Raw genomic sequence first — 25,320 nt, forward strand, 5'->3', positions numbered from 1 at the left:
GCCCATCTTCAATACTTCTCGCAAAATGGGGGCGCCTGGGTGGCTCTGTCAGTCGAGCGTCTGACTTTTGATTTCGGCTCAGGTCATGATCTCACGGTTCGTGAGTTTGAGCCGCACGTCGGGCTCTGTGCTGACAGTGTGGAGCCTGCCTGGGATTCTCTCTCTCCCTCTCTCTCTGTTCCTTCCCTCATTCTTTCTCTCAAAATAAATAAATAAACTTAAAAAAAAAAACAAAAACAGATACTTCTTGCATTGTGAACTTGGGAGGTAAAAAAAACGTCAAGTGCAGGCAGATGCTGACAGACACTCACCTCTCCTTTTCTGCAAAATCATTTTGTAACTTTTGTTCCTTTTCGAGAGCTATAGTCTCCGCTTGGTTCTTCAGAGTCTGTTCATATTCTCGGATTTTTTCTTTAAGTGCTTTTATCGTAACCTCTGCAGAAAGGGGAAAAAACGACGGTGACACAGGAGCACAATTCCATGAGGTGACACACACGGGGCTTTTGTAACCTGCTAGGATCGCTGTGTTTTAAACTTTGGCTCCTCAACCCTGACACAAAATCAATGGTTACGAGTCCCTTCGGAGACCTTTTACTCCCTAAATGTTAAATTGAACTTTAAACATTTAGGCTGGGAGGATCAATGGATTTTGCTCAGAAGAAGAGCTATCGTTTCTCCAATACAACTTTAAAAAAAAAGGGGGGGGGGATCGATGGTAACATAGAATATCATCTTATTGATGAGCTTTAAATTAGTCCTCTACCGAGAGAAGATTAATAATGTTTTTGTGTGGTTGAAGTCTTTCTCTAAAGAAAACAGTTAATGATTGTGCGTGCGTTTTGGAGGAAGCGGTTTTGGCCAAAGTCAGGCGGGTCCACAGACCTCCCCGGCCGTGGGCTCAGCAGGGATGGAACACTACGTGCCAGGTGGGTGCGGCACAGATCTCTGCTAGAAGGGTGCCAAGGGCACCCTCCCCCAGGCCGGAGTCTGGCGGGTGGGGGCTGTGTGTGCAGGGCAGGTGGCACAGGGCCCGGGGGAGCCACATCTGAGGGAGAGCGAGTGCCAGGCGCACGGGTGGCAGTGCTGGACGACGGAGGAGCCCTGCGGTGCTCAGTGCTGGGGACACAAGGGCCCTCCGGGGGCAGGGCCGTCCCTGGAAAGTCCAGCCCTCCCCCTGCCCCCCCGAGTGCATGTTTACAGCCCTCGCTTTCACTACCCAAAATGGAAACGCCGGGGCAGATGTAACGGACAGGGCGGGGTCCTGCCTCAGACCCCTGGCTGGCTCGCTGCACCTGCTCCCTCCCACAGTTACCCGCATATCACCCTCTGTGCCAGACGGTCCCGGGCAGGGCACTATGGCCCCAGCTCCAATGAGACGCGAGCTCCTGGGCAACCACGCCTGCCGTGCATAGATCATCGCGTAGAAGGCCAGGCCGAGGAAGGGCTGAGGCACAAACGATCGGAGGAGGCCAGGCAGGCTGACCGGAGAGGCCCAGGTAGGGCTTGTGACAACGAGGCTCGGGGCCCAGGCCGCAGCGCTGGCTGCCAGGTCTTTGCCCAAGTGACAGGGGCCCCTGGCCGTTCAGGTTGTAGCCCACATCCACACTTACTCCCTGTGCTGCACGGACGTGCCGGCTGAGGCAGGTGCACACCGCTGGGCGGTCAGCACCCGTGTGGCTTAGTGGGTAAGAGCGAACGGCTCTTTTGTTAAGAGAAGCAATTGGCCCTTTTCATTAAGTGGAACCCAAAGGGTTCTCCTTAGAGGGAGAGAGAGGAAATTAAAACCAGTGACCCCGTCAGGGCATCTGAAAGAAAAAGAGGGGGGCTTTCTGCCTTTGGGGCTGGCTGTTCGGGGCCTGAAAGAAACACTCGGAGACCCTAATGGCTAGTGATACATACACGTCACTGTCGACCCACAGTGACAGGGCCAAAGTCGGTTAGGAATGAACACTTCCCAAGCGGACACCGCGACAGGTCAACTCTGCAAACACATGCGTGTTCTTTTACGTCAATGATCTCTGTGGCCGTGGGAACGTCTAGCACATCTGCCTTTCACAATTGGTTGGAAAGATCTACACAGCCCGCGGACCTCCGGACTCCGTCCAATGCGGTTTCTCAGCGTGACACGGCTATGCTCCTTCCAGAGGAGTCTGCGGCACTAGCTGGAGGCTCCCACTCTGTCTGAGGAGGTCTCTTTGCCATCCCCACCAGGGGTGGGCTGCTCGCTGGCCGACCGACGCTAAGCCAGGGGCCAGCTTGTCCTGGAGCCCCTGGGGCCCCTCTGGGTCCAGGACGGCCCCCTGGGTGTGTCCCAGCAGGATCCCGCACGTGTGAGCCCAGGAGGAGGAAGAACAGCCTGGCAGAGAGAGGATCCCAGTGCTCTGCTCTAATCAGCTGCGCCTGGGCGCCAATGGACTCATCTTTAAATGGCGGGGAGAGTTCCAGCACGTGAGAGAGAGATGCCTTTCCTGCAACTTTCTCAGTCTACACCACGATGGCGATGATAAAAACAAATGATGTACACCCCACCTTTCCAAATCAAAATCCCTGTGTACTGGGAAGTAAAGAGAGGAAGTTGACATTTTTTTGGATGTTGGGAAAATCGGTAAAGATATCAATAAAGAAAGAAGCGGGGGGAGTGGGAATTTCTAGAAAAAAACAACGGTGCCTAAGAGTGATTAATATTTGCTGAGTGTTGGGAAAAGTGCTAAACGCCTCCCCAGCACCCCATGTAAGCCTACCCCAATCCTAAGAGGTCAGTATGCAAAAGGAGGATTTTCTTTTTTTTTTTTTTTTTTCAACGTTTATTTATTTTTGGGACAGCGAGAGACAGAGCATGAACGGGGGAGGGGCAGAGAGAGAGGGAGACACAGAATCGGAAACAGGCTCCAGGCTCTGAGCCATCAGCCCAGAGCCCGACGCGGGGCTCGAACTCACGGACCGCGAGATCGTGACCTGGCTGAAGTCGGACGTTTAACCGACTGCGCCACCCAGGCGCCCCAAAAGGAGGATTTTCAAGAGGTGAGATCACGTGATCACTTGCTCAAGGTCTCAGAGGTACACAGTGGCATCGAAGGCTCTCAAACCAGGTCTGTTTGCCTCTGGAGTCTTTGTCTTAAGTTATTTCATTTAAAAAAGCCCATCAGGGGCACCTGGGTGGTTCAGTTGGTTAAGCACCCAACTTCGGCTCTGGTCATGATCTTGCAGTTCATGAGTTCGAGCCCCGCATCGGGCTCTGTGCTGACAGCTCGGAGCCTGGAACCTGTTTTGGATTCTGTGTCTCCCTCTCTCTCTGCCCCCCTGCTCACGCTCTGTCTCTCCATCTCTCTCAAAGTCTCTCAAAGATAAATAAATCCTAAAAAAAAAAATGTTTTTTTTTTTTTTTTTTTTTAAATAATATAAAAAAAAAACCCATCAGAGGGGTGCCTGGGTGGCTCAGTCAGTTAAGCGTCCAACTTCGGCTCAGGTCATGAGCTCACAGTTCGTTGAGTTCGAGCCCCGTGTGGGGCTCTGTGCTGACAGCTCGGAGCCTGGAACCGGGTTCAGATTCTGTGTCTCCCTCTCGCTCTGCCCCTCCCCTGCTCTTACTCGGTCTCTGTCTCTCTCTCAAAAATAAACATTAAAAAAAATTTAAAAAAGAAAAAGCCCATCAGATGAGGCCTCTGGGGAGGAGGACACCCCACACTCAGTTACAGTTCCTCGCTGGGCAACTGGCCACCGGGGCGCTGACAGAGCTGTGTGGTGGGGGAAGGGGGCCACGCAGAGCCCCGGGCCCCCCCGCACGTCCTCCAACGAAACGAAATCGAACTACAGAAAACACACAGGGCGGGCCTGTCAAAATGAGATGTCAGGGGTCACGGGAGGGAAAAAAGAAGCGCCTCTTCTTGGACAGTGTGGCGCCCATACCCGGATGTATGCATTTACAGCTTCTCTCTCACCTGCGTGTGGGGGCGGGGCGGTGGAGGCAGCACCTTCTCGCACCTGGATCCCAGCCCACTCAGTCCAACACCTCCCTCTCAAGCGGGACGAAGCTGTGTGGACGCGCCCCAAAGGCTCACTGCTCCCTGTGGAGCCGGATGGAGGCGGGGCCTCGGCTGGTTCCGTCCCCCCACCACGGGGGAAGGGGGGCATCCTCGGGACTGCACCTCGAAGCCTGTCTCGTGGTCTCAGAGCTAAAGGACACTTCAAGGCCCTTCAACAAGTAATCCCGCGTCCAGCCCTCGGGGCGTCTTAGACCCGCTAAGGGGAAGCCCTCCAAGTCGCCCAAGCAGTCGGCCTCCCGCACCCAGCTCCTCCCGCATCTGCTTCGAGAGGGAGCTGTGATTTGTGATTTTCGAGGAGGAGCTGAACACAGCTGGATTTTAGGTGCAGGGGGGACTCTGTCCTTCCCTGACAGGAAAAGCCGGGCAACCTCTGCCCTCTCTGCCGGGGCTGACGGCCGGGCGGCCGCGCCACGGGGTTGTTCCCTTTCATTAAACTCGTAACAAACAGGCGCCGCCGACAAGGGGACGGTGGGGCTTAGGCACGCGGGCTTGAAGGATGCGTCTGAAGCCCTCGTGTCCCGGCAGCCATCGCTAACTGACTTCCTGGACGGGGCCCTTTGATCACAAGCTGGCTCTCTGGCAGGTGTCGCCCGCAGGCGACACGGTGGCCTTTTGAAAGGCGGATCCTATAGCAGGATGATCCAGAAAGAATGTTAAAGAATCCCGGCCGGTCCTGTCACAGGGCCAGAAAATCATATGTAGCTGTGGCGCTGAGGAAAAGTTCCACCTCCCAACAGCTAAGCGTCACCATTCTCTCTCTTCAATGAGGCCGATGGGGGCCCCACCCGGCCTTCGCGTTGTGTAGCCCGGTTCGAGCTCCGCTCGTCGCAACAGGGTGGGGAAGGCAACTAGCAGCAGGGAAAAAAGAAAGAAAAGACAGAGCGGAGCGCACAGTGCATCTCCCACCAACCTTGGTTTTTCACTTCAGCGAATTCCTTGTTGTACTCTTCCAGAGTTTCCCGCAGCTTCTGGTTCTCTGTTTCAATGTCGTGCAGACGCTGCACTTTGAGCTGGAGTTGCTGCCCGAGGTCCAGAGCCGGCACGGGATCTGTGGGAGGGGAAAAGGTGCGTCACCCCCACTCTGGACACAAGACGAGCCACTTTCACGGTCACACGGAGGCTTGGGGCAGGCCAACCGGGGTGCCCAGGGAGTCGGCCCCCCCCCCCCCCCCCACCGCCGCTGGCTCCCCACAGGCTGCCACCGCTTGCCAGAGGCCAGGGCACCTGTGGCCTCAACACCCCCTGTCCGCCCCCAAGCCCCCAGCGGAGCCCCGGACCGCACGGCTGGCTGGTTGGGGTCGCTCCTCTGTGGCCTACCAAGGACGTGTGCGCAGAGCCACCCCCCGGGGCCGCAGCGTATGGACTCGGCCTGGGAACGGCTGGGATTTGCCCACTGCTCTGGCATGGTATGACACTGGAAGGACTTCTCGGTCCTTGATCTGACGGACAGGAAGGGGATGCATGTGGTGACGGCAAGTGGAGGAGCCCCGGGAAGTCAACCCCATACCGAGAGCCGCGCCTGCAGGATGGACAGTGTGTGCGGAGGTGCCGTAAGCCTCAAGTTTCCCTTAATTCTTACGAAGTTGGAAATAACACCTGATACTCCGAGAGCATCTTGCTGTCACGAGATACCCTGATGGACATTATCTCACTCGAGCCTCACGGCAATCACGGGAAGAGGATGTGCGGGCCAAAGCGCCGGTAAGTGCAGGGACTTGCCCGAGGGTTCCCGGCTAGTGAGCGGACAGAAAGAACTCGAACCCAGTCTGTTAACTCCATGTGACCATCCTCCCAGTGAGGAAGGTTCCCTGGTGGAGCGGAGGACATCAACGAGGGCTTCCTACGAGGCCACCCTATATAGGGCATGATGGCTCCCCATCGCCGTCCTCCTTTACCAGGGAAGGGTGCTCCGAGGGGGAGTCAGGGCTCAGCACGTGGTGATCTGGCTTCTGCTTTTCCCGAGACACAGCTGGTGACCTGGCCCAGTGTGAGCCTGCCCAGGCCAGCGGGCCAGCCAGCAGGGGGAAGGGGGAGGGAGCACCGCACTCCTGATTATAGTAGGGACGGGACGAGACAGCACCTGGGCTGGCTAGGTGAGGTCCCGTGGCCAATTCAACATACAACCTGCCATCAGATTTACTTACAAAAAACTGGATTTTAACCTAAAATTAGAGATTGCAGACACATGGAATTGAAAATACGGACTCCTGGTCTTTGACTTTATCATTAATTCAGCCCGAAATGGAGAGGCGTTAAATGTTCTTCTGGCGTCGATCGGATCTTTTGTTTCTCCTTCTGCCTAAAAGGCACGTCTGGGCACCTGCTGGGCACCAGCGGAACACTCTGCCCTAGCGTTCTCGGCCCCGTCAGAGAGAAGTATCTAAGTCCGCTGGGCTTAGAAGAGATTATTGAAGATATTTCTGGAATGGACGCCAGCATCACTTGTGAGGTGGCTGCGAAGATTTAGTCTCTGGTTGAGGAATGCTAAACACCGAGCCCAGTGGATCCGCAAGGGTGTATATTCAAGAGCTCACTTAATTTTCAAATACCAGAGTCATTAATTTTTCAGACCACCCTCAGTTCCTGGAAGCGAGGGTAGATCTCCCGTGCCTCAGTCGGCCAGTCCGCCGGGAGCCAGGAACTCCGTGAGATGCCAACGCCTTTGCAGAGTTTACAAAAGGCAGGCTCTGGGATCTGTCCAGCACAACAGTGGGCCTGCGCGTGGGGCTTAACATAACACTGTCCATCACGTGACGCCCCTGGCCACTGGGCATTTATTCTGTGTGTATATACAGTTTATGACTACACCACTTTCTCATTTGTGGCTTTTCATTCTTATTTTAATCAGCATTAAAATATTTACATTAAATTAGGTTTCAAAAGCTATTTTGGGGAAAATCGTTCCTTCGAAGTAGGGGTAGCAATAGCACTAGAGACTGAATTCCTCAGAACATTCCAGGTGCAGTTTTTTGGTTGTGTTTGTTCATTTCAAGATCTTTCCAGGGTACGCTCCTATGCGCCCCACACTCCCCCAACCTCTACCTTTTTTACCCTTCTCCCTACGGCCTCACACTGGGCCACTGGCCTGCAGAAAACAAACAGTCTGCCCACAGCCACCTTCGTATACAACTACAATGTGAACTTGACCCCGAGGTCAGAGAAGGATTGAGAAGGAGAACTGTTGCACCTGGACAAAATTCTATTAACGTTCGCGCATGTAGGCTTTGTGGCACGACAGCCGGCACAAATTATATTTTTGAAGAGCCAAGCTAGTATACTGCCCTTTCCTTCCCTAAAATTTCTGTCGACAACTTTTCTAGCCCATTCCTTTTAAAAGGCCAAGACCCACTGTGTCTGCTTCGAATAGAAAATCGCTTCTCTCGTTCGATCGAGCGAGGAACTCAGTGACATATAAAAATAACATGCACGTTATCAAGTGAATGGTAACTAGACCTTTAGACGAATTTTCAAAGCCTTCTATTGTAAATGAAAATTCTGGCAATCTCATAATTATTCATTAGGCATGTATATTTAATTTAACACTATTAAAGGTTAATGCCTAAGTAGCAAAACTGGTCACAGAATAAAGAATGAACCGAATGTTCCAACATCCCCGTGCATTAAGCTTCAAACTTTACTACAGTACAGCTGGATGGCTATATGCCTACAGCATTTGAATATTGTTTTGGATTATGTAAAAGGCGTTGCTAAAGTACCTCTTAGGCTTAATTTTTATTACTTGTATTAAAGGAACAGCTAATTACCACATGACAATATAATGACTCTAGCATGTTTGGGCTGGAGACCAAAACAATGAATCCCGACATGCCAAACCCCAACCTGCATGTTAATCTAGGGGAAATCATGGCTTTTTGTCTTGTTAATGACTCCCCGTGCCATTAAACCCCACACAAGCATTGTTGGGTCTCATTCTGAACGTCACAAGCCTCCAACCTCAGCAGCTCAATTAGGGAATTGTCTGGGGGAGGCCAGAGAACACACCCAAGCGAGGAACAGGAACACAGCAAATCCTGCCACCCGGCTGCCGGGCCTCCTCCAACTCAACACGCTTTACCGTCAGTTCCATCCACCCAACGTGACAAACTTGCCAAGTGTTTTACAGCCACCCAACAGTTAATTCCTAAAACACTCTTGGAGGCATTGCATAGCTCATCACGCAGCCCCGGACTCAGAACGTAACTACAACAAACAACAACAATACCATCACCTGTATTTATTCAGCACCTTCTCCCAAGTACTTGTAACAGGACCCCATTAATTCCAGCATCACAGTCAGAGGGGAGAGGGGGGCGCCAGCATCCCACCCGGGGACAGGGGGAGGAGAGACGCCACCTGGGCAAACAGGCACGCACAATTCTAATTAAGATTTCTGCTTCCCGAACCACCAGTCACCTAAATTACACTGTCTCGTCGAGTACTAATTTAACAAGTATTTCCTACTCATCTGTCTGTGCCAGGCCCGGCCCAGGTGAGGCACTGGACAGGGCATTCAGCTGATTCAGCTGGGACCATGCCTCACAGTAGAGAGAAACCAAGTTCACAAATGACAAAGGGAAAGCAAGGAGGGCCACCTGGAAGATCAGATGAGGGGAAGACCACTCCCAGATGGAGAAACTGGCAAAGGTAAACTTTTTTTTGTATTTTTTTTTTTTTTTTTAAAGAGGAGACAGAATTTCGACCCATGGAGACCGTGGTGCGATTAGTCCCTGTGGAAGATGCAGCAAAGGGAAGATCAAGGAGCAGAGAAGTGCCAGGCACGGCCAAAGGAACACTTCAGTCCGAATGCAGGCACCCACGTACATTCGATGACGTCAGGAATGTTCTAGGTGCTGGCGGGGGTGGGAGGGGGGAATCACGGTGGCAAAAAGACAAAAATCCTTGCTCCCAAGGCTTGACATTCTACTGAAGTGTAGGAAACCGACAAAAAAAGCAAAACTAAACAAAACAGAATACTTTCAAGTACTGCCAAGCAGGAGTAAGAGAGGAAACGGGGTGTGGGAACGGGGAATGGGTCCTGGAGACAGACGGACAGGGAGGGCCTCTTGGAAGAGGTGACGTGGAGATTAAGATCTGTGTGGCAAAGGGGAGAAACTCTGAAGCTTCTTGGCAGAAGGAAGGGCAGTGCAAAGGCCCAGAGGTGAGTATGAATGTGGCATATTCAAGGCACAGAGAGAAGCCGGTAAGGCTGCAACGAAGGGGAGAGAGTAACTAGGGACACGTCATCAGTGAGGCCTGTGCTCAAGGATATGAACAAAGTTAAGGAGAGAAATAAAAGATATAAAGAAGAATCAAAATGAATTCCGGAGCTGAAAACACCATGTTTGAAGTGCCCTCCTGGTGAGGTGCAGTAGGTAGCACGTTGGTCTCTTAAAAATACAATGTCTGAACAAAGTCTGTATTCAACTCTACTCCCGATGGGAAAACCCACCAGAGAAGAGGCTTCTTCCGAGGTGAGCCACTGGGGCATGAGAAGAAAACTGCAGGACGTTGAACCAAAAAAAGTTTTGTCGGTTTAGTGGTGAAGTATTTAAGAGTTTTATGCTTAAAGATGAGTTATACAATTTTCTTTTGAAAATTCAAGAGTTCCAAATTAGCTGCCCTGATCGCTGATGGCAAATGGCTATCAGTAATTGCTGCCTGAGAGGCATTTCTGAAAAAACAAACACATAAACTATGTCTTTGAAGTAGATGTGATGGTTTAACACTTAGTGGCAAAAAAACCACTTCTTGAAAGATACTCATGCTATAGTGACAGCATTTTAGTAGCAGATATTTGGAAACATTCTCATCATCGTCTAAACTTATTCAGGGGCGCCTGGGTGGCTCAGTTGGTTAAGCATCTAACTTCGGCTCAGGTCATGATCTCACAACTCATGGGTTCGAGCCCTGCGTCGGGCTCTGTGCTGACAGCTCAGAGCCTGGATCCTGTTTCGGATTCTGTGTCTCTGTCTCCCTCTGCCCCTCCCCTGCTCGTGCTCTGTCCCTCTCTCTCTCAAAAGTAAATAAACATAAAAAAAAAAAAAAACTTGTGGTCAAAGACAACATCCTTTACAAAAATGTCTCAGCCACTAAAAATTTCTGCAAAAAACGCAAAGAGGCAGGATAATATGGGGGAGGGGAGAGATCAGCTAATAAAAACAGAACCAGAAATGACAAGAGATAATGGGATTTGTTGACAAAAACTAAAACAGCTATTATAAGTCTGCTTGAGGATTTAAAGAAAAATAAGAACACACTAAGGAGAGAAATGGAAGATACAAAGAAGAGAATGGAATTCTAGAGCTTGAAATACAACATCAGAAATGAAAAAATTCCCTAGACTTGGCTTAACACTGGATTAGACACTGCAAAAGAAAAAAAAGATTAGTAAATTCAAAGACAAGATCATAGAGGGGCGCCTGGGTGGCTCAGTCAGTTAAGCGGCTGACTTTAGCTCAGGTCATGATCTCACGGTCTGTGAGTTCGAGCCCCACGTCGGGCTCTGTGCTGACAGCTCAGGGCCTGGAGCCTGTTTCAGATTCTGTGTCTCCCTCTCTCTGACCCTCCCCCGTTCATGCTCTGTCTCTCTCTGTCTCAAAAATATATAAATGTTAAAAAAAAAATTAAAAAAAAAAAAAAAAAAAAGACAAGATCATAGAAACTGTCTGAACAGAAACATGAAGAAAAGACTGAAAAAAAAGTTACTAAAACCTCAGCAACCTGTGGAATGGTATCAGGTAGTCTAACATACCTGTCCTAGAGAGGAGCAGCAGGTGTATTTGAAGAAATAGTGGTGAAATTTTCCAAATCTGGTAAAAGTTATAAAGCTAAAACTCCAAGAAACTCAACAAACTACAAACATGATAAACACAGAACACCAATAAACATGATCAAACTGCTGGAAAGAAGAATAAAAAGGCAATCTTAAAAGCCAGAGAAAAGAAGACTCATTCTATACAGGGGAAGAAAGATACAACTAACTGGAGATGTCCTGTCAGAAATAAAGTGGGTCAGTCCTGAGAGAAAAAAAACAAAACCCAAAGTTGCCAACATACAGTTTTATACCCAACAAAAATACCTTTCAGAAATGTAAGGTAGAGGTTTTTCCCTCCCCCCACTATTTTAAATGAACAAAAGGTGGCAGAATTCACTGTCAGTGTGCCTATACTATAAGAAAAATGAAAGAAAATGGTGCCAAATGGAAACCTGGATGTGCACAAAGGAATAAACAACACCAGAAATTATAATTATGTAGGTGAAAATAAAATACTACTTTTTTCATTTTTAATTTCCTGAAAAGACTACTTAAAAGCAAAAACGGTATCACTCGGTTTGGCAGCACATGGAATGACACAGAGAAGATCGCATGGCCTCCATGCAAGGATGACCCACAAATTCATGAATGTTCCATATTTTTTTAACGTGAAAAAAAAGAAAAAATAGTAACACCGTATTGTAGGGTTATAACCAATGTAGAAGTAAAATGAATAATGATACACAAAGGACTGGAGGGAGAAAATAAGTGTACTAGAAGATTCTTACACTGTGTGTAAAATAGTATAATATTATTTGAAGGTACAGTGTAATAAATTAAAGATGCTGACTGTAAAGCCTAAGTAATCACTAAGAAAATAAGACAAAGAGTTATAGCTAATAAGACAATTGGGGAGACAAAATAAGATCATAAAAATAATCAAATGAAAGTAGAAAAATATAACAAAAACACGTAACACAAGTAGAAAACAGTGAGATGGAAGATTTAAACCCAACTTTACCTATAATTACATCAAATGTAAAAGATCTAACATTCCACTTACAAAGAAGATTATTGGACTAGATAATAAAGGAAGGCATAGTTGTTTACAAGAAATGCAAGTTAAACATAATAACAAAAATAGGTTAATAGGAAAAGGGCAGAAAAAGATATAATATGAAAACACTAATCAAAAGAAAACTGGAGTGCCTAAATTAAAATCAAAGGAAACTTTAGGACATGAAATATTACTAGGGATAAAGAAAACCACTGTACAAAACTTAGAGAACTGAATCATTGACAAGCTATCACAATCCTAAAGATATACACACCCCAAAACGAAGCTTCAAAAGCATGAATCAAAAATTGAAAGAACTGAAAGGAGAAAAAAAATGCACATTAATGAAGGTTTCAAAACTCTGTTCTCACTAACAGGACAACTAGACACAAAATCAGTATGGATACAAAATGCTTGAACAACACTATCAACCAACCTGACCTGATTACCATTTATAGAACACTCCACTCAAAAACTACAGAATATTCATTCTCTTCAAGTGCACACACTCATAGGGACAGAACATATACTAGATCATAAAATAAGTCTTGATAAATTTAAAGGAACAGAAATCATGCAATGCATGTCTTGCAACCACAATGGAATAAATCAATGATCTAACCCCTCCACACCACTTTAAGAAAGCTGGTAAAGACGAGTGGATATAACCCAAAGTAAGTAGAAATTAGTAAATAATAAGAACAGAGAGTAATAAAACTTAAATGGGGGGGGAGGAGAAAAAGTAAGGCAAGCAAAAACTGGTTCTTAAGAAAATAATCACTGTAATTGAGAAGACTCTAGCCAGAATGATCAAAGGGAAAAAAGAGAGAATCCACAAATTCTAAGATCAGGAATGAAAAAGGGGGCATCGCTACACATCCAACAGATATTTGAAAGATAACAAAATATTATGAATAGCATTATGCCAATAAACTGGATAATTTACATGAAATGGATCATTTCTTGAAAAATTACCAAAAACAGACCCAAGAGGAAATAAAAAACCTTAATAGTCATATAAATGTTAAAGATGTTAAATTTGTAATGAAAAACCTTGCACCAAAGAAAACCCCAGGCACAGACAGATTCACTGGTAAACTAGAGAAGTTTTAGGGAAGAATAATAGATATCTTCCATAAACCCTTTCAGCAAATAGGGGAAGAGGCAGCACTTCTCAATTCATCTTGTAAGACCAGCATTATCTTGATACCAAAACTCAATAAAGAGTTTAAAAGGAAAAACAAAAACAAAAACAAAAAACAACCAAACAAGGAAAAAAACTAAAGTCCTATATTCCTTATGAACTTAAATGCAAAAGTCCTTAATAAAATATTAGCAAACTGAATCCAGCTAATTCATAACAAAGTTAAGATTTATCCTAGGAATATTAGGCTGGATTAACATTAAGCAATGAATCAAATGATTTCACCATATTAATAAAGGAGAAAAATCGTATGATCATCTCAACAGATGCAGGAAAAAATCTGACAAAATTCAATATTCACTCATGACAAAAACTCTCAGCAAACTAGGAATAGAAGGGCATTTTCTCAACCTTATAAAAAGAGTCTACAACCCCCCCCCCCGCCCCACAGTTAATATCATACTTAATGGTGAAAGACTGAATGCTTTTCCATCAATTTGGGACCAATGTGATGTCTGCTTTCTCCACTTCTGTTCACTGTCATACTTGAGGTCCTAGCCAGTACAAAAGAAAAAAAAAAAAAAGGCGGAGGGGGGTGGGGAAGCAAGAAAAAGAAATGTTTGATATTACAGATTGGAAACCAATGTGGATACAGAAAACTTCAGTTAACACTGTCAACCGATTTGACCTAACTGATATTTATGGAACATGTTGCCCAACAACTACAAAGCACACAATCTCTTCAGGATGGAATGTCCTAAGGAATCTACAAAAAAAACCTTCGAGAATAAGTGAGTTTGAAAAAGCCACGGACACAGTATTATTATATAAAAATTAACTGCATTAAAAAAAAGTTTATTTATTTTTGAAATAAAGAGCATGAGCGGGGGGAGGGTCAGAGAGAGAGAGAGAGAGAGAAGATGAATGAATGAGTGAATGAATCCCAAGCAGGCTCTGTGCCGTCAGTGTAGATTCCAGCATTGGGCTCGATCCCATCAACTGGGAGATCATGACCTGAGCTGAAATTAAGAGCGGGATGCTCAACCGATTGAGCCACCCAGGCACTGCTAAAAATTAACTGCATTTCTATATAAAAATGACAACTGGAGGGGTGCCTGGGTGGCGCAGTCGGTTAAGCGTCCGACTTCAGCCAGGTCACGATCTTGCGGTCCGTGAGTTCGAGCCCCGCGTCAGGCTCTGGGCTGATGGCTCAGAGCCTGGAGCCTGTTTCCGATTCTGTGTCTCCCTCTCTCTCTGCCCCTCTCCCGTTCATGCTCTGTCTCTCTCTGTCCCAAAAAATGAATAAAAAATGTTGAAAAAAAAAATTAAAAAAAAAAAATGACAACTGGAAAAGAAGATTATGAAGAAAACCCTATTTACTATATCATCCAAAAACATGACCAACTTGGGGATATGCTGGACAAGATATGTGCCAGATTAGTATGTTGAAAACTATAAACTATTGGTGAGGGACATTACAGAAGACCTAAATAAATAAACCATGCTTGAACTGAAAGATTTCGATAGGGGTAAGTTATCAATTTTCCTCAGATTATCGACAGATACAGTGGAACCCTGATAAAAGTCCTTGGAAACACGTTTGTAAAAATTGACAAATTAAATCTATAATTTATACTGAAATTCACCTAGCCAAAACAATTTTTAAAAAGAAGACCAAAGATAAAGGACTTATATTACCTGGTTTTAAGACTGATAAGCCACAGCAACCAAGATAGTGTGACATTAACATAAGGAAAGATACACAGATCAATGGAGTAAAATAGAGGCTCCAGAAAAATATCTCACACATAGCGTCCATTAATGTTCAATGAAACTTGGCCCAACCTCACACCATACATGAAAGTTAACTCAAAATGTTTACAGGCCTAGAGGTAAAAGATAAAATCATACCACTTCACTCAAAAAACACAAGAGAAGAAAATTATAACTAAAGCAGTGACTCCTCAGAACATAAAAAGGAACAACCAACAAATAATAATAACCTGGACTTTATTAAAATAAAACCTTATCCTCATATGGGGAAAAAACATTTGCAGTGCATATATTTGAGAAAGGACTTGTATCTAGAATATGTTAAACATTTACAACTCAGTACGACATTCCTTTTTTTTTTTTTTTTTTTTTTTAACGGGCAAAAGATTTTAAACCCTAGTGAAGATCTAAGAATGACCAAAAGGCACATGAAAAAATAGCATCATCAGTCGTCAGGAAAATGCTAATTAAAATCGCAACAAAACACGCCATGTGGAAAGTCGAAGAGACTGAAAGGAACAACTGATGGAGGGAACATGGAGCAAATGCAACTCCTTCTGGTTTCTCACTGGGGATAAAATGACACCGCTACTTGGAAAAGGACAGTTTGGCAGTTTCTTATCAAGCTAACCACAACCTGCCCTAGGTCTGAGCAATTCTAGCCCTAAATCCTAGCCCGTTTAAAATGTATGTCCAGGGGAGCCTGGGTGGCTCAGTTGGGTAAGCATCTGACTCTTGATTCCGGCTCAGGTCATGATCTCGCGGTTCGAGGGTTCAAGCCCCACGTCGGGCTCTGATAGTGCGGAGCCTGCTTGGGATTCTGTCCCCCTGTCTCTCTGTTGCTCCTCTACATACGCGTGCGTGCGTTCTCTCTCTCAAAATAAATCATAAATAAATGAAATGTACATGAGTGCTTATAGCGGGCCAAATACAACAGCCCCACGCTGGAAACAATCTGAATGTCCGTCAGCAGACGGATGGATAAGCACGCTGTACTATCCCATAGAATGGAACACCATTCTGCAATGACAAGGAAAGGACTGTGATACAGACGAATGACACAGATGAATCCCCAGCATACCATGCTGAGGGGAGGAAGCCAGACACATCAGAGAACATACCCAAAGACTCCCTTATGCGAAATGTCAGAAATGGCCAATCTCATCGAAAGCGACAGAAAGCAGATCAGCGGTTGTTGGGGTCTGAGATCATCAGGGAACTTTTGAGGCGATGGATATGATCCATATCCAGGCTCTGAGGGTGGCCACACTATCAAATTATATACATAAAACGGGTGTGTTTTATCAAATGCAAATCATGCCTTCATCATTGACTTTGAAGTATGATTTTTTTCATGAGAGCAAAGTTTTTTGTACTGCTGATAAAATACAAATGTGAAGTTGCTTTTGCTCTTCACCACATCCTTCTAATTCCATTTTTAGCATATGTCTTGCAGTGTATTTAATACGTTTCTGTAATTACACGTGTGTTATCATTTAAACAAGTACATACATAAGCATACGCTGGGGGTATGAATTCAGGATTTGGGGCACATGAACAAAAGTGGTTTGGACACCACTGACTTAGACCTGTCTGGCTGCTGTGCTGGACAGGAGAAGGGGGAGCAAAGAGACAGGAGAGGTGACAGTGGCCTGGATGAGGGTGGTAAGGGCTGATGTGCATCAGGCCGAATTTGGGATACCCTCTGGAGGCCGGGTAGGCAGGACTTACTGATGGACTGATACAGGCGTGAGGGAAAGAAAGGATCCCAGGCTGACTCCCTGGGTGATGCTCTTTCCCTTCCTCAGAAGGTTGGGGGGGGGGGCGGGCGGGGGAGGGGCAGGGAATCAACCGGTGGAATTTGGGTGCATAACACACACTGGAAGTCCCTTAGGGAGGGGCACCTGGGTGGTTCAGTCAGGTTGAGCGTCAGAACTCTTGATTTCAGCTCATGGTTCATGACATCAAGCCCTGCATCAAGCTCTGTGCTAATGGCACAGAGCCTGCTTTGGATTTTCTCCCTCTCTCTGCCCCTCCCCTGCTCATGATCTCTCTCTCGCTCTCTCAAAATAAATGAACAAACTTAAAAAAAAAAAAAGTCACTTAGGGAGAGAATGTAAATGGTGAAAAGAAAAAGGCTAAGCAGAGACTGGGATCTGTCCCCCCATTCAGAGTCTGGCCAGGAAGAGAGGCGGCCGTGACGCTGGGGGAGGGTCGCAGGTGGTCGTGGGGGCCGGGGGGTGGTCAGCAGGCATTACCGACTCTCAGAGTCTTAGAGAGGTGGCCAGTGGCTGAAGACATCCCCCTCCTCTGATCACGCGTATTTTCTCGCGCACCAGGAGGGGTGCGGAGATCAGGGTGGAAAGACGGTATGAATAGTACCGGTATGGGGAAGAGGGCGATGAGGCTGGGCCGGTCTATGCTCCTTACGCTTTGCGTAAACTGATTTCCCTGGTCTTCCTCTCTTTTTGAGTTCTCTGAGTCACCATAAAAGAAGCCCTGGCGCGCTCCCATAAAACGTGGCAGTCTTGGTGCAGGGAACTTCTGGAGGGAGGAGGATGCCACGGGACTTCATGGAGAGCGAGCTGCAGAGGCTGGGAAGCAGGGCTTCCGATTGGCTGGGGCCGATTGGCTGGGGCCGATTGGCTGGGGCCGATTGGCTGGGGCCGATTGGCTGGGGCCGATTGGCTGGGGCCGAGGTGCGCCGGGGAGGGTGTGGACAGGCTGGTGGCGAGCTGCTTCTCCACATAACACCGCGAGGGCTGGAAAGAACGACCTTGCTAAATCCAAGCCCACGTCTGCACAGAGAGCTCTGTGGGCGACGGGGCCCCCCGCCACCATCGGAGGGCGAATGTGCCCCTGTGAGTGCCATCCCTGCGATGACATCACAGCGTGGCAGACGCTACTTTTCGCCGGGGCACTCTAGGCTAATGTAATCATACGATTACATAATTAACCCAGCTGTCTCATTAAGAAAATCAACTGGAATTCAGGGCATAATTAGTCATACAGCAATTAGCATGCTGATGAGCAACTGATGAAAAGCTGTCTAGATATGAAGTGTGCCAGGACCACCCCGGCTATGGCTAAGGGGGGAAGAGGCGCCACACCTCCCCACGCCAGGGAACCCAGGATCCCCAAGTCCCGGCTCGCGAGTTCCCGCACGGGGACGAGGGACCGGGAAAGGAACGGGCAGGGACAGCCCAGGAGAGGAGGGCAGCGTGCAGAAGTGGCGGCCGGCACTCCGACGCCCATCTTGTCACGTTCGCCTTTCTTTAAAACGTAGCTGATTCCTCAGCTCGCAGACCTACGATGGTGAGGCTCGTCAGGCCCCACGTTTGTTTGAGGCTGGCCACGGAGGGCAGAGAATCTCCACCCTGTCTGGTTTACAGTCACCTGTGCTGGGCAGAGCGGAACTGTCCCTCGTCCTCTGGTCCCCAGGCTGCTTCGGGACCAGCTCTGGCCCTGCACCCAGAGGGGAGACAGGAGGGCATCTGAAACCCACAGGCTTCATATCTTGGCTGCAGCCCTAGTTCGTCCTCTGGCCTGTTAGGGTGCTGGTGGCTGATTCTTGCGTGTGAATGAAAATGTCTTGTGAAGGTAAACTGAAAATGTGCAAAGGGGATCCTGAGGTTACAGAGTTCTCTCTGGAGGGGCCTGGGCACCGGCTGGGCTGCCAACACCAGGAGACCTAGAATACACGGACTGGAGCAGCCTCACAGGATCAGGCTGGAGCGGCCACATCTGTAAGGTCTTAAAAAATGCCACCAAGTGGCACGTCCTTTTAAAGCTTGATATGAGAAGCCAGGGGTGTTGCTAACTAAATCCTAAGATCTCACCTCTTTTTTTCCAGCGGTCTTGCAATTGGGATCCTCGAGTCGGGGGCACAGGCAGGGAAAGGAGAACGGAAGTAACAGTATTTTTCAATGTTAACTGACGGTGTGGTGTCCTCACTTGGAACCAGCGTGATGGGCCCAGATGACCAGATTAGTACTGTCTTCTTATGCAGGAGCATTACAAAGCAGTTCTTAAAAACGATGACGTACTCCTTTATTTCTAGATCCTCAAACGCTGGGCAGGCGGGGATATTTACACCAGCGCAGGTATTCCCCGAGGGCAAATGAAAACCTCCCGGAGGAGCCCCTTGGAGGCATTTCGATGGGTTCCGAACACACGGTGGCCTCTCTCCGGCTAGCTCTCTTCCAAGACTTCTGCAAACTACTGCCTCAACTTACACCTGCAGGCCAGTTATTCCGCGGAAACAAAGTGAGAGCGGGCAGTCATGAAACATGGAGTTCTAGCGGCGTGTCATGAGTCAATGAATATTTTATATCACTGGTAATGTGCTTCCTAAGATTTAAATCTTAAAATAAACCCTTCCAGGCACTGCCTTTGTGTTTGAAGGGTTTGTGTCTGGAGGACCTAGACCACATCTTAGCAAGGAGTGAAAGATGATTCCCTGTCGGGCTGGCCACAGATGAAGGCAAGAAGGCGATGCGAGCTTTTGCGGGGAGGCTCTCCCGATGCACCGGCACCCAAAGCCTTGAGAGGCACAGGCGGGAGCTCCTCCCGCTCTGTCTTTTTCTCCTTTCTCAACTTAGAAAACAAACCAAAAAAATGTCCGAGGTGCTTCTGAGACAGAAGAGTCACAGTTGTGCTTCCCACCAATTGAGAAGTGTCTCACAGATACTCAACTGACAAGGGCTTAAGTTCTTATCTGTGATCCACTAATAAGGGCTATTCACAAACTAAGATTGTGATTATTTTCCTGATTTATGCTACCCCCCCAGACTCCCCCCCCCACCCCGTTGTCGGGATAAATACATGCTCATTGTTAAAAAAAAAAAAAACCTGAAGAGTATCAAGAAGCAAGAGCAAGTCGCTCAGGCGAGGTAAATTTCTGGCAGATTACGTGTATCATCATCATTTTTCTCAGAGTACAGTAACATGCCAGCTATCTCAGAGCCTTGAGGTGGTCATTCCAGAATATTTCCAGCCGTCTGAGAGGATCCCCCTTTAAGAGAAACTTATTCCTCCATTCACTACAGTTAGGGATGGACGCTGCCAGTTTCACTATGGGAGTGTTTTCTCAAAGGCCGTGTGGTCCCCCCGCTGCTCGAAAAGGAGCCACCCAGGAAGGGCCAAGCCTCGACTACCTTTGTATGTCGGGTGCATGCGCCGGGCAGGCACACAGCAGACGGCCAGGAGGTGCTGGCCGAGGGAATGTGTTTTGGGACTTCTCACACAGCACACCTTGAACCTCTCTGCGCACACTCGGGGTCACTGTTGTTGACGGATATTCACTGAACTTGGCCCTCACCCACAGATCCCCATGCAGAAGGACGCAAGGCTCCGGAGGGAGCTGGCCGCAGAGGGACTCCCCATCTGGGGGGGCCTTGCCCAGGTGTCCTTACCAAGTCACGTTGTTGGCAGATGGCTACCATGAAGCTCTTCTCCGTATGGCTAATCATCAGCAAGTAATAAATATAAATATGAATCTCAACCAGAGGTGTATTAAAATAAAAAGATCTTAGCTCTGTCCAAGTGTAAGCTACCTCTATCTGCTCACCATAAACATGAGGATATAAAAATCCGTCTGTGACAAAATTGACAGATGAAGCCATCTAGACTGACGCAGTAAAATCCTAACTTATTTATGAATCAAAATGTAAATCTGCTCTCCTACTGCCATGACATTGACGATAAAGCCAAAGGCCACTTTCAATTAGGACAACGATCAGAGACGATAAGAGAACCAGGAAGAGAGATTAATCCTCCGAACTTGTCTGTTGGTCCTCCTTTTAAGTAATACACCAGAGGGAACCACGGAAACCAGTCCTGAAGGAAATCACACCGCGCTCACCGTGTCCAGGCGAGGACTGCCCTGGTGGCCTTCCTCAGCCATCCACCATACCTCCTACATGCAGGTGAAATCTGTCCATTTCCTCTAATCTAACTCCTGCCACCTGAAACCAAAGGACCTCATCTCTCGCACCCCAGATCGCCTCGGGACACCTCTGTAATCTGCTGTCCTACCCGTATAGTCGGGATGACTTTTTTGTTACACGCATCTGATCGTGGCATTTCCATGCTCACGAGCCATGCTTGGTTTCTCGGTCAGACAAAGTCCAGAATCCTTCACATAACCTACCAGGCCTCCACCTGCCTTTGCAGCTGGGTGACCATACTGGTGTGTGACCTTTACTCGGGCGTTAACTATTAGCGCCCCCTAAACCAGTGTCTTGGTTTAGATGACATTACTGCCCTCTCCTCTTGCTCACCAAGCTGGGACCCTGCCCAGTCCTTTCCAATCTACACTTCATGCCCAATGGGCTCTGTCTCCAAAGTTGTCACACCCGCGCTACAATGACTATGTGTGTGATTACTTTTAACGCCCACATTCCCAGCGCCCTCTGAAGCCCATGAGAACGGGAAGGCATGTGGCTGATTTGCTCCCGGCTCTACCCCTGGGACTCAGCATGGTTCCTGCGACACAGGGAGGGGCCAGCTTTTGAGGTGCTGACCCACTGACTAATCAGTGGGAGGTGGGGCGGGGGAGGTCACAGCAGTGCGGAAAGAGAGTGCTCTGGCTGAAGTAAGCAGGGTATTTCCGATAAAAAGCATCTTAAGATACTCTCCGAATTGACCAGAGAATGCAGAACAGTCTGGTGGCAAATGAGGAAGAAAGCAAAGATGGGGGTCCTAACTATTTTAACTGTTCGGTGGAATCCGCGGGACAATTACATATTTAAAAGTTTATTCCGAGTCTTTAGCACGAATGAACTTTGGGGAAGAGAAATAACATGATCTGGGATTCGGGATGTCGAAGATGAACAAGAAGGAAGAACCAGGGCTCCGATGTTACTTATCCCCCAGAGCTGAGCGACACCACTGCACGAGAGGGGGGCAGGAGGGGGAGGGGGTGGGCACAGGGATTTCCAGCAGGGCGGCTGGGAAACCAAACACGGGTTCTGGACGTCAGTCCCTAAGAGGCGCATGTGCCGATCTGCTGAACCCGGAATGCTAAGGGTCTTATAAATGTCTACGCAGGCAGGTGAATCTGTATGGAATGATACGAAAGCAAAAGGAGGCTCAGACAGGTATCACATGGCTACGGCTCAACGCATGATGCGCTCTGCTCTCTTGCCATCCGGGTTGTTAGAACTTGCCAGAGTGCTCTCCCTCAGTGAGAGTGCCGCTCTAGGGAGCACGGTTCAGCGTGAACAATTAAGAGACCGCAAAACCTCAGAAAACGTTCTGAAGAAACAATCTGACCCTTTCATTTATTCCCTCAACCAATATTTGGGGGAGTTTCTGCTACGTGGCAGGCACTGGGGTAGACACTAGGAAAATGAGGAGGGACAGAAGGGAAACCAGCAGAGCACCAAGTAGCTATAACAGGGGCCAACCCACAGGGCGCGGGGAGTGGGTGTGTGCGTGGGAGAGAGAGGCACATCTAAGCCGGACCTGGGACGTCAGGCAATGGTGTCTCAAGTGAATCTGGAGGAGTAAGCGATCGGCCTGGCCTGCCTGCAGGGTGAAGACCAACCCCTCCTTGCAAGCTCAGAGACTCGCTTTGAGGCAGTGTAGACGCGAGGAGGGTGGCCTGAAGTACGAAGTGGAGGGCAAAATCTGGGGTGGAGAGACGTGGATGGAATCCAGAACATTCTGGAGACAGCATGGCCAGGGCTCGGTGACCCCGTGCTCCGGCGTGAGCAGCTGGGTGGAAGGTGGTACTGCTCGCTGAGAGAGGAAACGCAAGGAGGAGCCAGTTTGTTCCGGACACAGTGGGTGGTTTCGGGGTACCCGTATCATCCCAGTGGGGATGCGCAGGGGCTACCGAATATTCAGGCTGAACCTCAGGAGTCAGGACTGAGATGAGGTTGAGCTTCAGGAGCCACCGGTGTGACCCCTGGTGGCTCTCGGACGACGGGCCCCTCGGGCCATGTAACATACTGCACCTGTGATACGCCAGGCTCTGCTCCAGGTGCTGGGCATAGAGCGACAACGCAAAGCTAAACTCACGGGGCCTTCCTTCCAATAAAGCCAACAGGTGAGAAACAAGGAAAAGACACAAACAAGTAAGATTTCGGGCAGGGGGTCCGTGCGGGGCAGGGGGTGGTTCTGTCAGGCTTCCAGGCCAGCCTCCGTGGCCGGTGGGACCTTGGCTCCCCCTCTTCCTGGAGCCACCTGGTCGGCTCTTCCTGGGCTCCTGGAACTGGGCCACGTGACGCAGGGCCGAAATCCCCATCCCGCTACTCTCAGGAGCGTCCTTCACTTTTCTGACAGTGTAAGTTGCTGTTTCTTGCGACTACAACTCAACACGCCCCGCCAATGTTTCTGGGTTCAGCTGGATCGAAGCCTGAAGCGCACAGACAGTTAAGACACCCTGACTCCCCGCAACTGCGTGACTGTCAGTAAATGCAATGCTATTGACCAGGCCCTTCCTGTAAGCCTCAGCCGCAGGATTACTTCATCTGAGCAGTAAGCAGACTTCAACACACAGGTAGAATGCTCCAAGCTCCATTCCTGCTTTTCAAGGCACTTGTTAGAGCCATCAGGCCATGGCATTTGTAAAGGAAGAAATACCTGGGAGGGGGGCAAAACAGGTGGACGAATTTCGATGGACTTTTACTCTAACAGAAAACATCAAATGTCGTTTGCTCCCACCATCTGAAAATTGAAACTGCCAAGCTGGGATTCTCTGGCCAAAAACGATCATTATGAAGAGTATCATCAATATGGGAAAAAATGCTTCTGGGACGGTAGTAAGCAAGAAAAGCAAAATATAAATATATGCCCATGTTACAATCAAAATTCTGTAAAAATGATCTATGTCTCTGAATGAGTCCTGCTCAGGCAAAGAGGAGTTTTGGTAAATAAATAAATAAATAAATAAATAAATAGATAAATAAATAAAATAAAAAATCTCTTCTTGGTTTATGGGAAATAAAGACAGAAAATAATTTCAGAAAGAGAAATCCAATAGACTGCCCAGTTGAGAAACTTCACTAAGGGAAAACTCAGGTACAAATGGACGTGTAAGAAAGAGAGTGTACATTATTTAGAAAACAGTAGTGAAAGGCTCTCTGGGTCTCTGGCGAAGACAAAATAAGCCTGTCCCCTTTCAACTAAGTCACCAACACAAAACTTGCAAAAGAAAACGCAAACAGGCCCAACACGCGGCCGATTCCCGAGATGTAGTGCGCGTAAGGCATCGAATGATCCAGTTACTGTGAAGGAGCCTCTTCGTGAGCCCCAGCCAGAGTCTTCAGGGAACCCCTAGGGGGATACAAACTCTTGCAGAAAATCAACAGGCTAGAATTTGGAACCTAGGGCTGGATGTGCTCCCAGACTGTGAGAAGTTCAAAGAACACCATTCTTATCACTAGGCTGTTCCCCACCTTATTCCATTTTCCAGATGAGGAAGCTGAGGTCCAGAGAAGAAAAAGAATGTGGCCTAGACCTCACAATAGGCCCTGGGAGGAGAATCTCTATCTCTCTCCTCTTTGTCCAAAGCGTCCAGAACGTTTTCCACCACCTTTAGCTTGGTGTGGCCTCCATTAACCCCCACTCCCGGAGGGCACAGCAGAGCTAATGGTGAACCTGAACTGGAGTCCAAGTACAGACACCAAGGAGACGTGCTTCTGCTCTGCTTTGTTAAAAGTGGCTCCAGTAATGCCAGCAATGTTCAAAGGATTGCTAGGAGCAAGTGAGCAACTCCAGTAGCTGGGGAGGGGAGGGTGGTGATAACTGGGCTTTCTTGGTCAAAAGAGGAGGACATTCAGACTGCTTTCCTAATTTTCTGATCTGAGTCTTCCCAGGACTGAGCTGGGACCCACGTGATCATGGCCATCACTACCCCGTGGATTCCTGGTGAGGGCAACACCCAGAAAAAGAGGACCAATGGGACCCATGGCTCAAGGTGCCCTAAAATCTGCCTCACTTTTCTAAAATAAGGAATGAAAAGCCATCGCTTCTCTGAATGCCCAGCAAGCATCATTAAAAATTTAACTCCTTAGTTTCTTTAAAGGCAAGAATCCACATATGTGGTCAACAGGCCACCCCTTGCCCTTGGCTATAACCCTTCAGTGAAAGACTTGCCCAGAGGCTGCGGATTCCCTGGATGACCTGGGAGGGAGGAAGCGTTCCAGGTGCCCCATTAGGGCCACTCCTGAAAGCGGAATCAGCCAGCCCAGAACCGTGAACGTTCACAATGGCTACGGAGCACACACATGGGTTCTATTTCTTCTCTGGGAATGTGTAGCCTTTTATACCAAAGAGAAAGGTAGCCCCACGGATTTGAGTCTCTGCATTTACAAAGGCATCAAAGGGAAGCTATCTGATTAACTTCAGCAAATATGCAGCTGATGTCCGTACCCAACCAAAGTCTGGGTTTTGGAGACTCCATAGTCCCAGAATTCCCTGTTTCCTGGGGGAGATGCCATCGCTGGTATAATTCCCTTAGAGAAGCTGAGAAGAGTGAGCCCAAGACCCACCACCTCGCCAACACACAGCGCCCACTGGTGGGCCGGGTGAGCGTAGGGGC

At 48.2% G+C, this 25,320-nt stretch overlaps 1 protein-coding gene and 1 non-coding gene across 15 annotated transcripts in view; one reads left to right on the forward strand and one right to left on the reverse strand.

Annotated features, from left to right (window-relative positions):
* The window catches only part of CUX1 (cut like homeobox 1), a 377,703-nt gene that overhangs the window by 145,449 nt on the left and 206,934 nt on the right, over positions 1-25,320 (reverse strand). For all 14 annotated transcript variants that reach the window (XM_032591662.1, XM_030300237.1, XM_030300236.1 and 11 more), the window contains 2 exons: positions 4,954-5,091; positions 312-435 (listed from right to left, as the gene is read on the reverse strand). In XM_032591662.1, the coding sequence (XP_032447553.1) occupies positions 312-435; positions 4,954-5,091 (262 nt within the window). The remainder of the gene's footprint in view (positions 1-311; positions 436-4,953; positions 5,092-25,320) is intronic.
* LOC115504634 lies at positions 11,360-11,461 on the forward strand. The gene has a single exon (XR_003965738.1). It is a non-coding gene; the product is annotated as a U6 spliceosomal RNA (small nuclear RNA).

The sequence above is a fragment of the Lynx canadensis genome, chromosome E3, assembly GCF_007474595.2.
Source record: "Lynx canadensis isolate LIC74 chromosome E3, mLynCan4.pri.v2, whole genome shotgun sequence".
In the NCBI taxonomy this organism is placed as follows: Eukaryota; Metazoa; Chordata; class Mammalia; order Carnivora; family Felidae; genus Lynx; species Lynx canadensis.